Raw genomic sequence first — 16917 nt, forward strand, 5'->3', positions numbered from 1 at the left:
TTTCTTTTCTTTTCTTTTCTTTTCTTTTCTTTTCTTTTCTTTTCTTTGTGTGTGTGGGTGTGTGTGTGTTTTGTTTTTTAGACATGTTTTCACTATGTAGCCTTAGACCAGGCTGGCCTTGAATTCATCCAGATTCTTCTATCTGTGGTCAGTTGGAGATCTGGGTTTAAAGGCATGCCCCCGCATTCCTAGCCTAATTTGGCTTTTTTAGGTGGCTTATTGAAGAGGACAGGTGGCCAAACCTAGGGGGAAAACACATTTTTGGGTGTTGAGTGCCTACAGCAAGTTGAGAGGAAAGATGGCCGTTCCTAACATCTATTGGAGGCTGTTTACTTCAAGGACATTGTTCTGTCCTTCCATTTCTTCTGCCTTTACCTCTATTTGTTGAAGAGAAAAAACATAAACTTTTGGACTTTGTTTTAGAATCTCAAGAAAGTTTCTCTTTGATCATTACACCCCAAACTTTGCTTTATCTGTTTGCTTTTGGGATCTTTTCAAAATTTTCAGAATCTTTTGAACCATTTGGGGTGCATGCCTTTTAATGACTGGCTTTATCTTTTGGAGTTCTGTTGTGTATGGGCTATTATATTTAGAGAAACACAAATCTTAGTTGCATTGGGAAGTTGAAATGTTAATTCTAAAGATTCAAGGAGAAAGATCAATCCAAATCATCATAGCCAAATTAACATATTTTTTTAATTTTTATACACAGGCTGCCTCCCCCGTAAGGCGGGGTTTGAGAGGTTTGAGAGGCGGGGTTTGAAGGACTCAATGCGAGGAAGACAAGGATAGGGGGATTTCCAGATGGGGTTTTGTTGGGTAAAACAGTCAGGATTTCAGGAGCAGGAAATAATCACAACGTAGTCATAATAATCTGCTGAAACAAAGACAAAAGTGCAAGGTAGTCATAGTAAGATAGTCATAACAACCTTTTGAAACAGAGCTAGGATTGCAAGATTATTTTGAAACAAAGATGTGGTTGCTTTTTCCTGCAACAAAAAGTACAGAACTATTTGTTATTAAGGTCACAAGTGAGGCATAGCCCAATCCTTTAAGAAACAGAGATTTGATGTTAAACAGAAATGTGTTACTACCAATAAAATGATGATGTGCACAGATTTTATATGAAAGAGGTTTATTGGATGGAGATGAAGAGAGAGAGAGAAGGAAAGAGAGACATGATAGGGGAAGGGGAGGAGGGTGCCCTGACAGAGAAAGGGGAGAGAGCAGGAGAGCAAGAGAGAAAGAGGGCAGAAGGGCAAGAGAGGGACAAAGTGGCAGGTTGATCCTTTTATGGAGCAACTGAAACACACATGCCAGGTGTGGCTATCTGGCCGGCAATACATGATGACATCATAGGTTTCTAGGCAACCCAGAAGCAGCCTGCCTAAATACTAACTTTACTCCCTTTTTCTATAATTAAAAAATGAGGAGCTTGGGCTGCTTCTCATATAAGGCAAGTTAAAGTATATAAATTTTGGTTCATTGGGAGAAGTTCTTGGTTGCCATGCAAGGGGGTAAGAGAGGGAGAAAAGAGAAAAAAAAATAGCAACAAAAGTCCAGATTACATGGTCAAGAGGAGAGGGGAAGCCCCTGCCCTGGAATGTTCAGGGTAGAGGGTTTCCAGCAGAGAGTTGCCAGCCACACAGTGCAGCAGGTAGGGACTGAGGAATGCTGAGAGAACCTGGAGCTACTTGTCCTGGGCTTGAAGCACACCATTCCAGCCATTTGTTAATAATAAGTGAAAAATGGTGGAGATTCTCTTCTAGCTACTTCCTGCTGACACTGGGGGTGCTGTAGGGAGGTCAAAAGGCTGAAATGCTGGCCAAGTCAGGAAGAACAGGTTGTATTGATGCTGTCCATGGGTCTGTGAGAACATCCATGACTGGAGGGAAAGTTGCAGGTCCAGCTTACCAAAGTCTGTGAGGTCAGACTTTGTGGTACCTGCTTTGGTGCTGTCATGGATGGAGGAAACACCTGGGTCTGGCAGGATACCGGAACATATATATATAGGCAGAAGACAAAGTTAAGTAGGTTATGGAGAATATTTCTTTAGGTGTACATTTAAAACTTTTGGGAGAGTGAACAGAGATGGAAGAAGAGTCTTGAACATGGGAACCTCCATTTACCCAATCACTGGCAGTAATTTAAAAGGCTTTGCTTTTGATCTGTCATCTAAGGAAATTGAGACTAAGTTTGGTTACAGAAGTGTGTAAGCTTAGAGGCCCTTAAAGCGGGCACTGGGTATAGAAATCTGAAATTCTCCAGAAGACATCCCAGAGGAAAATCTGGAGGAACAGACAAATGGACTATTCCCATTGGGCAGATAGGAGTCAGTGACTTGTCAAGGTGTCCCAAGAGCAAGTTTTGACTCAGTAGATTGGTACAGCCTGTTCTAGCAGCTCCTCAGCACTGGCCAGAGACCATGGGCACAGTTGCAGACACAGTTTATCTAGCACTAGGATTTTCATACACAAGTGAGAAGGGGAGGGAGAGAAACCATGCTGGTGGAGGGAAAATCTTACCCAAGGAAGAAGGTCCTAGATGAAGGGTTTGGATGTAGGTTGGCGAGTGGTAGGAAGCATTTGCACTAACCAGAAGTGATAACTCACCAGTCTGCTGTTGTTGGGTATAGGAATGTAGCAATCGGTAGTGATGCCAACCAGAAAGGAAGACTCACCACCAATCAGCTGGTGTTGGGTGTAGGTATGTAGCGATGGGTAGCCAGGAAAGGGAAGTCCCAAAACCAGGGAAAGGGGAGTAATCCCACCCTCTGAGATGGGCAGTAGTTGCAGTATTTATCTGGAGCCAAATTGATCTGAGAGGTGATTCAGATGGATTTCCTGCCCCTTACAAGAATTACTTTTAAACTTTGCAGAGATAAAACTTTAGGCATGTTAGCATCATAATTGTAATTTGTAGTGAAATACACATTATGGAAAAAGGCAGTAGACATACACATTTGTGTTAACAGCATAAACATTTTTTAAGGTGATCTCTGGAAAGGCAGAAGCCTTTCATGAAGTAGAAGGGGCAAAAGCTCAGTTGATCTTAACTTTTAGTATGATTACACATTATGGAAGAGAGGCTTTTGTCTCTCTATCCAGAAGAGACTGTATGTACATAAGTCTTACAGAATGAGAAACAATTTTTAAGTCTATACTTAAAAGACAAACCAAAGGAGATTTAAAATCTTGAGTTTAGAATCATAATAGTAGGTGGTATAGTGGGATATTATTGTATTAGAGTTAGATTAATAAATCAGAGCTCTACTGATAAAAGGTCAAAGCTCTGGACAGTCAGTATAACAGTAGCATAGCAACAGGAGGAAATGTTAAGCATTTTTTACCTATTTAGGATACCTTAAATCACCTTAGACCTTGCAATCTTTATAACTTGCAGTTACCAACCTTAAAACACTTCCTCAGATCCTCAAACAACGTTTTCTTTAGGCCTTTGTATTTATTTACCATTAGACGTAGGTGAGACTGCTATGAACATTTATTGTCCTTTAGCTAAAGGGATTGGTAAAAGGTTACTAACATCTGAGGCCTATTTTTTGAGTCTGGCAACAAGACATATTGTGTCTAGGCCTGACAGTAGCAACTCTAGGACCCAGGCTTAAGGTGTGGTCTCCTGCATATGAGGAGAAACGAGAAGGCATTTGAAGTCTCTTTAGACAGAAATTGGCACTATGTCCTTGGGGCCCGAATGTGAGGCTGAAACATACCTGCATTGTTATCCTGGACTGGGCGAGGGTGGTGTAGGTCACTGAATCTAGGAGCCATTTGTCTTCTGCCAGGCCAAGGAGTTTGAAGGCCAGAAGTATCTGTGTCTCTTGTGCTGGCTGAGCCTCCATGGCTGGGCTCAGAGAACAAGCCTGCATGGGAGCTTTTTGACTTCCAGCAGCTAGTCTGCCAGCAGACAGTCAAGGCCTGTTGAGGCAGCTTTGGGACCTGTGTCCTTCCTGGCTGCATTTGAAACAGTTACCTTGCAGAGTTGACTTTTGGCTATACCCTGGCAGGATGGGGCATTGCAGACCTCTTGTTTTCTGTGTGGGAATACCAACAGCCTCAGAACAGCCAAGGTCTGGAGCATAGTTTTTGCTGTAGATGAGCCTATTGGGAAAACTCCTCTCTTATTACTTTTACCAACTCCTGTATGGTGACTCAGGGGCCATCCTCACTCTTAACTAAACATGGCAATGAGGCCTTATCTGCATCTGTAGGACTGTAAATATATTTTTGAACATGTTGTTAAAGTGCTTGATCATCTATAAATGACTATTAATTTGCATTTGTTAACCAGAATGTTAGGGTTCTGCAGCAAAGTTCTAAGGCGGGTTCATAAATCATGCCACCTGACTGGTTCCACATGAGAGGTTTTATTAAGGGAAGGGGAGGGGGAGTCACAGATCATCTCTGGGCAAGGTTGGAGAGAGAGAGAGGAGATGGAGAGAAAGACATCGGGGGAGGGACGCTCCGACAGAGAGGACGAGAGCAGGAGAGAGGAAGAGAGCAAGAGAAAGAAGGCAAGAGAGAGAGAGAGAGAAAGTGGCTGGTTGATCTTTTTATGGAACAACTGAAACACTCCTGCCTGGTGTGACTACCTTTATTATATTAAGGGTACAGCTCTGCTGTGGCTTTGATCCAGTTGGGTAGAATGTCTTCAAGCCTCTCACTCTGAGGGCACCCAGGTTGGAGCAGTAGCCCCTGCATGCTATGCTGTTCTTTCATAAGACAACAGATACAAAGATGGTGAAGCCACTCTCCATAACTATGTTTGTTGTTGAAAATAAATGGTCTCAGGCTAAATATCATTTATTATTAGCCCTATAGTTATTATAGTGTTATTATTTAACCCACTATCACAATCAATAAGACACCTGCTAGATTTTATAATTGCCTTATTTACCTTGGGCTGGGCAGAGATTTCACCTATGAAGTCTCACATCTTTAGCCCCATCCCAGGCCACCTACCTTATCCATTCCTATCTAGGCTACCGTCCATCCATAACCCCAAAATACTTGCTTATATTTTTCATCTGTCTTTCCACACCATTCTTGGAGTCCTTTCTCTCAGCCCATGTGGTTCCTTCTCCATGCTTAACCCATCATGCCATGCTCCTTTCTCCTCTCTTCCTCTCTATCTCCAGTTCTGCATTTGAATATCTAAATATGTTGCAGGAGGTCTAGGGTTCCTTTTCGGGTACTTAGTCCTGGTGATGTAGGAATTTGGAAACAGGACTCAGAAGGAAGCTTGAGGGCCACTTAGTTTAGAGAAAGCAATGGACTTTGCACAAAGTTGCATGTAGAAGCAGAAGTCTTTAAAGTATGGACAAAAATGGCCAATTTCAGGAAAGGCATGTGTAGGATTTTGATCTATAGAAGAGATAGAAAGAAGGAAAATTGCCTGTTAGGGTTTTGTTGTTGTTATTTTTGTTTGTTTGTTTTGCTTTGTTTTGTTTTCCTTGGAACTCATGAATAGTCAGGCTTATCAGAAAAGATTGTGGATAACTGCATTATGGGAAGGACAACAGTAGGTAATGCTATGGTTACTGAGTAGATTGGAGTTTCAAGTTGCCATCCTAGACCAGAACTACAAAATCCAGATTCTATTCTTGTGAAAGGGGAAGTAGTTTTCCCTTAATGGGCCTGGGGCAAGCCCTAATACCTCCACCCTTCTTCCTTTCATACGGTAATTTGGAACTTGAGAAAGGGCTGTTGTGCCGGAGCTTGCTGGCAAAGTACAAGTCACACTGCACACAGGATTGGCTTGAGAGGGCTGTCAGTAAGACTGCAGTGTGAGTTTATTCCACAATTCCTTTTCTATAGGCAGAGCAAAAACAAGTCACATCCATACAAGAAAGAAGTTTGTGGAAACTTGTTTTCTAAAACTACTTCTCTATAACAGATATGGTCCAAGGTCACACAAAAAGGTTTTAAGGAACTTTGCAAAACTTCCTCTTTTCTATGTGTCAAGGTGAAAGCCAGGGTGAAAACATGTTTTTCCGCTGCTTTGTTAAGCAGCTTGACAAACAAGCAGCTCTCCATACTGTTGTTAATTTCCCTTCTCTGTGTGGTTTTGTCCAAGAGATTTTACTTTCTTGGTATCTAGTCTTTCTATAGTATTATCCCCAGTGAGGGGGACACATAGGCCTCTTTAGAATATATTTATTCCAGCTGGGCAGGCCAGCCACGGAGCTGGTAAGTCCCACCCTGCTCTTGCTGACATAATTGGAGCTGAGACATCTTTAAATTCATGCCAAGACTGAACTGTAATCTCATTTACCATTTGGAAGGTGTTTTCTGTCTTGTGGTTTTATTAAAAATCTTAGTAGATATTCCCAAACTGCAGAGTGCAAACCAAGGTCTAGCTACTGGAAAAGATAAGGAAACATTGTTAAAAAGACATTTCTTTTGTCACCCTGTGCAAATTTAGACTCTCTAAACAAAACTGTATTATTGTGAGAGAAGATAATGTCTTACTGAAATAAATGTCCAGAATGTTACATAGTGAAAAATAGCGTTAGCAATAAGTTTATTAAATTTTCTTTCTATACTTCAAATCTAAAGAATAAGGCTTGATGGTATAAGCCTTTAGTCCCAGGACTCAGGAGACAGAAGCAGATGGCTCTCTGAGTTCAAGGATAGCCTTGATCTATACAGAGCAAGGTCTTCAGTGAAACTTCGTCTCAGAAAATCAAAACAAGCAATAAATAGATAAATAAATAGATTAATTAATTAATTAATTAATTAATTAATTAATTAATAAAATGGGAGTCTTTGGTTGTATGGCTTTCTCGTGGAGGCTGCCCTAACAATGCTGAGCCCTAACAATGCTGCACTCAGTGTTGTTAACAGAATGAAAAAATAATAACTTTTGAGTCTGTGTTAAGAGCACTAACAAGATAATGTCTTTGAACCATGCAGCTGCTGGGGGTCATGTTGATGTTGCAGCCACCTGAGGCTATGTTGATGTCTGTGCTCAGTGCTGCTTCAAAGAGGACCATGTCCAGGTCTTGCTTCAGCTGGGGACTCTGTTGGTGTCAGTGGCCCCTGTTACTACTGAAGACCACATGAATGTCTGTGGTCCGTGCTGCCATCTGAAGTCATGTTGATGTTTGTGAGCTATGTTACCACCAGGATGCCATGGAAGTGTCCATGGCCCGTTTTGCCCTGAAGGCTGTGTTGATGTTCTTGGCCTGTGCTGTCAACCAAGGGTTATGATGGTGTACATGGCCCATGCTGTGGCAGAGACCATGTTGATGTCTGTGATCTGTACTGCCAGCAGAGACTGTGCTGATGTCTGGCACATGCTGATGCTGGAGACCCTGTGGGAGGGAGTGAGTCCATGATCCATGCTCCCACTGATGTTAAAGGACAAGGAAGCTACTTTTGCCATAGTGTCAATGACTACAGACTCAAGTTGAGAAAGAGGAACACAGAGGGCTTCTGTGACAACCCCTATCTCCACCCCCCCACACTCCCCAAAGTAAGAGCCTAGACAGGAAACCATCAAAGAGATCTCTTAAAAACTGTGATAAGGATGCTGAAGTGTAGCTTTCCACAGTTGAGGGCTTCTGGCCAGGAAGAGGGTGGGGAAGAGCTCAGTTGTTTTTTGTTGGTTTGTTTATTTTTCAAGGGGCTGCCTACTGGGAGTTTGACCATGATCCAGTGAGTATATAAGCAACACAAATTGGACTTGTAAGGTTTTGTTGTTGTTGTTTTGTTTTGTTTTTTTTCTCCTTTTTTGTTTTTGGAGGGGAGAGGATACAAGGGTGTGGATCGACCTGGGGAAATTGGGATGTGAGTGCGATAAAGGTACATGATGTGAAATTTCCAAATAATCAATAAAAATATGTTGGAAAAAAGAGCGCTAACAAGACATGTAATTGCTGGGAACACTGGCAGTTTTGTTCAGATTGGTCGCTTCCATTGAACAAGGTCTTGTTTTATTTCATCCTAAGCAAAGTCACCAAGGGAAATCAATATGCATGAACAGATTCATCACACATGAGAATAAAGTGCTGATATCCAAAGCATACAGAGTTCTCCTAAGTTTTCCTTAACAGTCCCTGTTAACTGCTGTGGAAAGTAGTTTATGCTACCTGTAACTGCTCAAAAGCTGGTTAGTCCAAACATAGAGACACTTATTATCTTGTGGCTTTTCTTTATACAGCAGAGAAAACCATTAATTTTATGTGCTGTCAGAAATGTAGAAGGGCATATATTTGAAAGTCACTTTCAAGATTTTCACAAAATGAACTTGAGAAATGTTCATTTTTATTTATTTTTTCTTGTAGAATTCAGATACTTAGAGTATGACTGTGAAAATATTTAAAAATGGATCACAGGAGCTGAAAGGCAACTGTTTCTGTCTACCTGGGAGGCTCTTCTTTCTCTTTGAGTGGAATAGCAGAGGGCACTGATGGATTGCTATAGTTACTCAGTTGCTAGGCTACAGGTGTGCTCATTTAACCTGCTTTCAGACAGTGAGGTTTCCAAAGTGTTGTGCAGAAATCTCCCTCTGTTTCCTGGAAGAGGGGAATCGCCACGTTTGATAGCAGATATGTACGGATGAGAAAAGCTAAGAAAACTTTCACTATGGAGAAGCTTCAAAAAACAAGCTGCGCTCCCTCCCCCCAACAGCTGTCTTAGTGTGCATCCAGGGTTAAGGATGGGCTCTCCAAGTTGGGGGGGGGGGCGGCGACTTTGCCTTGTTTCTATTCTCATGATTTTTTTAAAATTTGTCATTTTCTTAAACTGCTTATTTTTCTACCTTAATAAGATTTATAACATGCTTAAGAGCATCATTGTGAGTTTTGTTTGTTTTTTTGGGGGTTTTGTTTTTTGGTTTTGTGTGTGTGTGTGTGTGTGTGTGTGTGTGTGTTTTCTTGAAGGCCATACTCACATTCATCTTTCCTTTCCCCATGCCATTCATTGTGTCTATGGAACTGTCTTCAGGAAATCTAAGTTTGTTTTCACTGAGCCCTGTAAAAGGGATCCTGGAGAACCCAGAGTGGTGGTAGGTGAGGTTTACAAATGTACAGAATGTCATTCCTCACCCCACATCACCTTTGTCCGTCCTAGAGATCTTCCTGCCACTGGCTGCGTCTGGAGTACTAGAATGGGCCCCACCCACCAGCAACCTCTCTCGAAATTTTTTGTGCATGATGCAAGTTTTCATCCAATTGTGTCTCAGCTGTGTGCTGACCTTCATCCAAACTACACATTCATTCCCAGTGAACCAAATACTCGACTCATTTGCTGCAGACACTATTACAGCCACATACAAGATCAGTTTTTGAAATAAGGCGGTCCTTAAAAAACAGTCTATAGAAATACTAGGAGTATTGCAAAGGTGGTTGTCCTGGAGCTGGGCTCACCAGCATAGTAGAAGTCTCCAGTGACTACTCGCTGCCTCAAAAACCTGTGCACAGTTGGTGCTGATATCCCCAGGGCCTCCCTTCTTTGGCTTAGACACTGCTTTTCAAGTCTTTGCATAAACTCTGTCCTTTGTCCCATGGGTTCATACAGTTTTAAATGAATTTATTTTTCAGGTTTGGGATGAAAGCAGCACCAAAGTTTCACTGAAACAAGAAATAACAGAAGTGCAGCTCACAAAGACAGGTAAAACGAAATGGGTGACTCTTGGGTTGAGGCTGTCTTCAGCGTGACTGTCTTTGTCTGTCTGTCAGCAATTTGGACTTGTTCTAATAAACTTGTTCTAGAAAACAGCGCTTCTCAACCAGTGGGCCAAGACCCCTTTGGGGGTGACATATCAGATATCCTGCCTATCAGATAGTTACCTTACGGTTCATTAGAGAAGCAAAATTAGTTATGAAGCAGCAACAAAATAATTTTATGGTTGGAGTGACCACACAAGGAACTGTAATAAAGGGTTGCAATATCGGGAAGGTTGCGAACCACTGTTATAGGAGGAGAAAGGATGGAAAGAGAATATGCTTTGGCCAGAGCAGAGAGATGCCTCCTGGCTAGGAACAGCGTCTCCCCCCCTGCCACACTGTCTTCAGCTTGCACACGCCTGAGCCAGGCCACATTGACTTCTTTTTGGAAAATAATTTTTGTAATCTGTTTTAAAAGTGGGTTACCCCAGTTTTCAGTCTTCTAGTCCCCTTCCTGCTTTCATGATTTCTTGGAGACCCCCAAGAATATCTCAGCAAAGGTATTTGTCATTTATTTCATGTCTGTAGGATGTAGTGCATTTCAGGTACGATTTGAGCTTGCAGCAGAAAGTTGTAATCTAACAGTGTTCAGCCCAGCAAAAACTCTCCATGCATAGTTTTTCCTAGAGAAGAATTTCATACTTCTTATTAGTCATTCACCATCATGACAGTATTTCTGTCACATTATAAGGCTGTCCTTGTGCATTCTCTCTTTTAATAGTCCATCATTGGGTCCAGGCAACACACGTATTACTTTCACTGTCATGGTCATTGTTTTTAATTTTTGTTGTTTTGTTTTTTTTTTGAGACAAGGTCTCACTCTAGTCCTGGCTGGCCTGGAATGAGCTGTAAAACCAGACTAGCTTCAGATTTATGGAGGTATATCTGTCTCTGTCTCCCTAGTGCTGGGATTAAAGGTGTGCACTACCATGCCCAGCAATGGTCCTCATTCTATGTTAAGTTTCAGAGTCTTTCTTAGTCTCCTTGGTGACCCTCAGCCTATGTCCTTGACTTTGTCATTCCTAGTTCTTCTTTGTTGTTGTTGTTGTTCATCCACATCATCATTTTGTGGTCACTTTGCTCAGTAACTTCTTTCCTACAACTATACCTTTTGAACTTATCAGGGAGGCCCTAAGAAATCACAATTTATTTTCATCTTAATTAGGATGATTTTTAATTCTACAACCAGGATTTTTTTGGGGGAAGTGATCTCTTTTACTTACGTTTTTAGCCAACATCTTAGAATTTAAATCCAACATCTTAATTTTAATGCCAGTTTTTCACAGACGAGTCCAACTACTACTTTGTCATCAAGTATGGTTCTAATTTGTGATGCAAAAATTATTAATATAATTTTGATCGTATGATTTATATTTAACTTCAAATACGCATTCTAAGTTTGGGAAGAATGAATTGTGAAATATTTCCAATGGTTGTAATTATGGACTAGTTGACTATTCTTTAATTGTTTTACTTTGAAGACAAGTCACCGGGCAAAGCTAGAGTTGCCAACTGTGCACTTGGAGAACCTGTCCATCCATCATTTTAAGGGAAGTTGGCAGGTCCTCAGCATTTACCCACAATCTAAACCTTCCCCTGTTGCTCTGTTGTTCTTATGTGGCCTTTAGTAGCAATAAACAGTGACAGTGGGTAATTCTGTGAAACCAAAGTATCAGGATAGTCATTAACAAAGAATTGCAGAGCTAAATGGAAGAAACACAGTCAGCTAGCTCATGAGCTGCAGTTCCATACAGAAATTGTGGACTGAAAAGGCCAACCTCTCTCAAAATATAATTCTGAGTGAGCAGGTCTTCTAGAAACTGCAGACTTCTTCCTGCTCTAAATTTTACTCTCTACTGGAGACTCTGTTTTCATCCAGATGCATCAGAACTCTTTGACATTGAATCGTGTGAGAGGAAAGAAAGGTGGTCATCTTAGGGAAAACCGAAGTGAGCAGGGAGTTTGAGTGGACTGTATCAGGTATCTGGACACATGTACAAAGCATAGTGAAAAATTACAGAAGAGGTTGCAGATCTTCTTGGATTATTATTACATTCACATATTCTTCATTAAAATTATTATAAATTACCTTAAGAATATGTTATAAATTGCCTTGAAATTGGCATAATTTACAAATGGATGTTTAGTACATATTCAAATTCTACACAGGTAGCTAATGAGATAGGTTTTTTTTTATTTTTTGGTACGGTTTATAGTGTGATCATCAGAATGATTTTGTCTTCATTTTGTCTGTGTTCTTTTGAAGAAAAACAAGGGCTGTGTGATGATACTCCAGTAATGGAAAGAAAGTCTTCCGCACTTAACTTGAAAAGGTGTGTATACTATAATTATACAGATTCTAAACGAGTGTAATTAAGCTGCTGAAAAGTAATTATCAGTGCATAACTAGAAAGAAATAAAATAATAGCAACAAAGGCAATTAAGAATGACACCAAACTGTTGCACAGAAAGCAGAAAGGTTAGAAATTCTCCTTTTCTGCAAAGCTTTTGTTTCGTTTCGTGAGAATTTGGGAATAATGAAAGGGAGAAAGCTTCACTTCCTGTTCACAATAGGTAACCATCTCAAATTACTATACCTTCCGTCACCAAAGCAGTGAGAGTCACACACATACAAGGTGAGAGCATGAAATCGTGGGACTAATGCTTTCCTGCATAGCTGATTAACTTATTGTCGGACATACTTGTAATTATTACAATCCTTGCATTCTGGAATTTCCTTGATATTCTGCCATTCTGAAAATCAACTAGATATTGTAGATATACAGAGTGGGGTCACAGGGCTGTTTTCAAGAAAATGGGATCTTACGCCTCCTGCACTCATTTCAGCAGGCGTGAGGCATTCCTGTCGATCCTACATCCCTGTGCCCTTTCTACTGCAGTGCACTATTTTAAAGGCAACGGAGGTCAAGGTTACATTCCCGCCAGCAGTGGAGGAGGGTTCCCCTTTTCCACATCCTCTCCAGCATGTGTTGTCACTTGAGTTTTTGATCTTAGCCATTCTGATGGGCGTAAAGTGAAATCTCAGGGTCATTTTGGTTTGCATCTCCCTGATGACTAAGTACGTTGAGCATTTCTTTAAGTGTTTCTCTGCCATTTGATATTCCACTATTGAGAAGTCTCTGTTTAGCTCTGTACCCCATTTTTTAATTGGATTACTTGATTTGTTGCTGTTTAACTTCTTGATTTCTATATATATTCTGGATATTAACCCTCTGTCAGATACAGAGTTGGTGAAGATCCTTTCCCAGTCTGTAGGCTGTCATTTTGTTCTGGTGACAGTTTCCTTTGCTTTACAAAAGCTTTTCAGTTTCATGAGGTCCCATTTATTGATTGCTGATCTTAGAGCCTGAGTTGTTGGTGTTCTATTCAGGAAGTTGTCTCCTCTACCAACGAGTTCAAGGCTCTTCCCCACTTTTTCTTCTAACAGGTTTAGTGTGTCTGGCTTTATGTTAAGGTCTTTGATCCATTTGACAAGGAAATCATGAAATTTGCAGGCAAATGGTGGGAACTAGAAAAGATCATCATGAGTGAGGTATCCCAGAGCAGAGAGACACACATGCTAAATACTCATAAGTGAATATTAGACATACAGTATATGATAAACACACTAAAATCTGTACACCTAAAGAAACTAAGCAAGAAGCAGGACCCTGGGTAAGATGATCACTCCTCACTCAGAAAGGCAAGCAGGGTAGACATCCGAAGAGGGAGAAAACAGGGAACAGGACAGGAGCCTACCACAGTGGGCTTCTGAAAGACTCTACTCAGCAGGGTATTAAAGCAGATGTTGAGACTCATAGCCAAACTTTGGGCAGAATGCAGGGAATCTTATGAAAGAAGGAGGAGATGGAAAGACCTGGAGGAGACAGGAACTCCACAAGGAGAACAACAGAACCAAAAACATCTGAGCTCAGGTATCTCTTCTGAGACTGATACTCTAATCAAGGACCATGCATGGAGACAACCTAGAAATGGCAGCTCAGTTTCCCAGTGGGTTCCCTAGTAAGGAGAACAGGGACTGTCTCTGACATGAACTCAGTGGCTGGCTCTTTGATCACCTCCCCCTGAGGGAGGGTGCAGCCTTACTAGGCAACAGAGGAAGACAATGCAGCTAGTCCTTCTGAGACCTGATAGGCTAGGTTCAGATGGGAGGGGAGGAGGACCTCCCCTATCAGTGGAATGGGGAAGGGGTGTGGGAGGAGAAGAAGGAGGGAGGGCGAGATTGGGAGGGGATGAGGGAGGGGTCTAGCTGGGATACAAAGTGAAAAATTGTAATAAATTTTAAAAAAATTTAAAAGGCAAGGGAGATGGTAGAGCTTTCTTTTTCTGACGTCACTTCAGTGCTCATATTCAGCTCTGCCTGGCTACTCAAAACCTTTCCATAGCCCTGTTGCTTTGAAGGTGACATTTAAAAATTTTTCCATGGTACACATCACCTTTATTGTACTTCTTCTTTTAGCCTCCAGGAGGCATAGGTAGGCAGAGCTCTTGAGGTGGAAGATAGCCTGTCTCAAACAAACAAACAAACAAACAAGCAAACAAACAAACCAACAGAAACCTACTGTTGACTTAGTATAAAATGAATGTTAGAACTGTAATCTAACTAAAACTAAAACAACCTTAATGGAAGAAATACATCAATTTTGGAACTGATGGCACCTATGATAAAGATAATCATAATAACAGTAATTATTAGATACTGTTTGCTGAGCACTGAATACTTAGTACTGAACTAAACTAGTTATCAACCAATCCTTGATATACTGATGTGAGATGGGCCCAGCTATGAGTTATTTCACACAGTGCTTATGGATGCTGGGCAGGCACTGGACAGGGTCTCCAGCCTGTGAACATTTCACAGAAGAAATGCTCTTCTGGGCTCTGGACTAAAATATTTTACCCTCACTCCTAACACCGAAGAGAATTTCCAGCAACTTTAAAATGTCTTTAAAAAGGTCCTTAATAAAATTTCCATATAAAGGAGGTTATAATTAATGAGCATCCAGACATTGAGTATGTATTCCTTAACAGATGACTAAGGATTAGATTACATCATATTCTTCATCTTACGGACAGGTGAAGTAAACCAGTATAATTAATGCCAGCAAACAGTTGACAGTAGAGGCACATTTCCTGTTATGTAAACTCTTACCCAGTTTTTAAAGGCCTTCCGAATATAATGAAACAAAACTTTTCAAAGCTGAGGTTTCTAGATGTCAGTGTGAAAGGATTGCAACACATTTCTTGCTCCTTGAAAATAAAATTGCCTCTTCTGCCTTCTCCACCCATCCTAACTCTGCCCCATGTTCTCCTGCCTCATTCTCCCACCTTTGGCTTCTTTTACTGTCGTGTTGCAACCACACCCAACGTTTTGGTCGTGTGTCATAGTACACCCTTTCGTGCACCCTCACACGGACTCGTCTAGCCCAAGATCATTCCTCTTCCCTCAGATCTCCACTAGGAGTTTCTCTTACCACCTTTGACCCTTCTGTGTTTTGTTGTTCATCCTTGCAAGTGTAAAATAGACCTGAAGTCTCTTCCTGCAGAGAAGAAGTGAGTGTTATATGACTGTCGTTAAGAATAAACTGTTGCTGCCTGTGTGTGATAGTATACATCTATAATCCCAGTACTTGGGAAGTGGGCAAGAAGGGAATTCAAGGCCAACCTGGTCCAGATAAACTGTCTCAAAAACAGTCCTAAATAATCAGTGAATTATCATCAATTTTGTTTAATCAGTGCTATCCCGAAACCTTGAAGCAGTGTGTGAAAATAAATGACTACTAATATAAGACTTTTGTATGATCACACATGTGGAAACTTTGAGTGTTTCACTGGTGCCTGTTTTTTCATTTGATGTGTATTAACATTAACATTTTGTGTCAATCTTTCTGAAATGGATAGAATCTAATGTAGTTATTTTTGACATCATAAGCCCCAGCTTGCCCGGGATGCAAATGGAAGATTTAAGCTCACATTCTGAGCACAAAGTCAGCTCTGTGAATGGCGATGGCCAGCCCTCTTCTTCACAGATGCCCTCCCAAAGCTCATCTATCAAGGAAACAGCAAAGAAACTGATGTCTAACCTAAGGTAAAAATAATTACTAATTTTCCACATGTTTTGTTGAAAGTAAGCAGGGACAAACACCATTTTGTTTAATTTTGGTTTTGTACCGATTGGGGACGTTTTTGAATACATGCAGTGAAATGATTTTATGACCTATTTCCCTAACCATATTCAGTTAGATAGACCACAGTTAATAGTCCCTTGAAAGCTGCTTGTGGTCACTAACTGCCTATTGTTATATGGCCAAGCAGTATGATGGATGAAGAATACATATGATATTCTTTCCTTGAATGTAATAAAGTTTTATTGAATTTCATATTTTTTTCTATTCACAAAGAGGTGCATGACATTTTTATGGCCTTTAAATGGTCTATTTTTGTGACTTTAGATAGGAAATTTAGAGCAACTGGGTTTCACTCTTTGGTCAGTTGAATGTTGCATTTGCATTTGCAGACATGGTTTCTTGGGGGATTTAGATGTCATAAATCTTAGCTCTGAAAGGAGAGACTGGAAAGGGATGAGGATTCTGCTGGGTTTTGTCTTTGTTTGTTTGTGTGTGTGTGTGTGTGTGTATGTTTCTGAACAGAAGAAGGCTTAACTGTCAGCATTATGGAAGACTGTTTAGAAATGTGCTTTCAGAGAGCTGTCATAAGGGAGGGCAGGGCAGGGAGCAGAAGCCCCATTCACTCAGTGTGCACCATTAATTTTGCCACGTTCAAGGATATGTTGAATGAAGTATGAAGCTTTGAGCCAGGAAGAACACTAGACCTACCCTTCCTGCAGCGATAATCCTCTTAAGGCCTTGATTTTCTTAGCAACTAAATTAATTCCCTTGAAGATGAGAGTTCTCAAAGAATAGATGGTATAAGAAGAGGGAGAAGGAAGAAAAGCCAGCCATGGCCTCTGCTAAGGCCTATGTGTGGTCCCGTGTGTGAAAGGAAACAGACAGCCAATGTAGACAATTGAGCAGCTGTACAGAGCTCCTATTGAAGCATTGGGGGCTGGAGGGCTGCATTTACTTGGATGTGGAGGCTGCAGCTATCCTTCAGGAGTCATGTCTAATAGCAGTCCTGCCCCAAGAGCTTGAAGGGCATTTGGTAATGGGACAAGTAGTTGATGGAACAGTAAAACTGTTGTGCTAAGT

At 41.1% G+C, this 16917-nt stretch overlaps 1 protein-coding gene across 1 annotated transcript in view; it reads left to right on the plus strand.

Annotated features, from left to right (window-relative positions):
* Morc1 (MORC family CW-type zinc finger 1) overlaps positions 1–16917 on the plus strand; it is a 169052-nt gene that overhangs the window by 142869 nt on the left and 9266 nt on the right. Inside the window, exons 21-23 of the mRNA XM_055593130.1 lie at positions 9563–9632; positions 11955–12021; positions 15648–15797. Coding sequence (XP_055449105.1) covers positions 9563–9632; positions 11955–12021; positions 15648–15797 — 287 coding nt within the window. The remainder of the gene's footprint in view (positions 1–9562; positions 9633–11954; positions 12022–15647; positions 15798–16917) is intronic.

Source organism: Psammomys obesus, unplaced genomic scaffold, assembly GCF_907164565.1.
Source record: "Psammomys obesus unplaced genomic scaffold, mPsaObe1.curated_primary_1811, whole genome shotgun sequence".
Taxonomy (NCBI): Eukaryota; Metazoa; Chordata; class Mammalia; order Rodentia; family Muridae; genus Psammomys; species Psammomys obesus.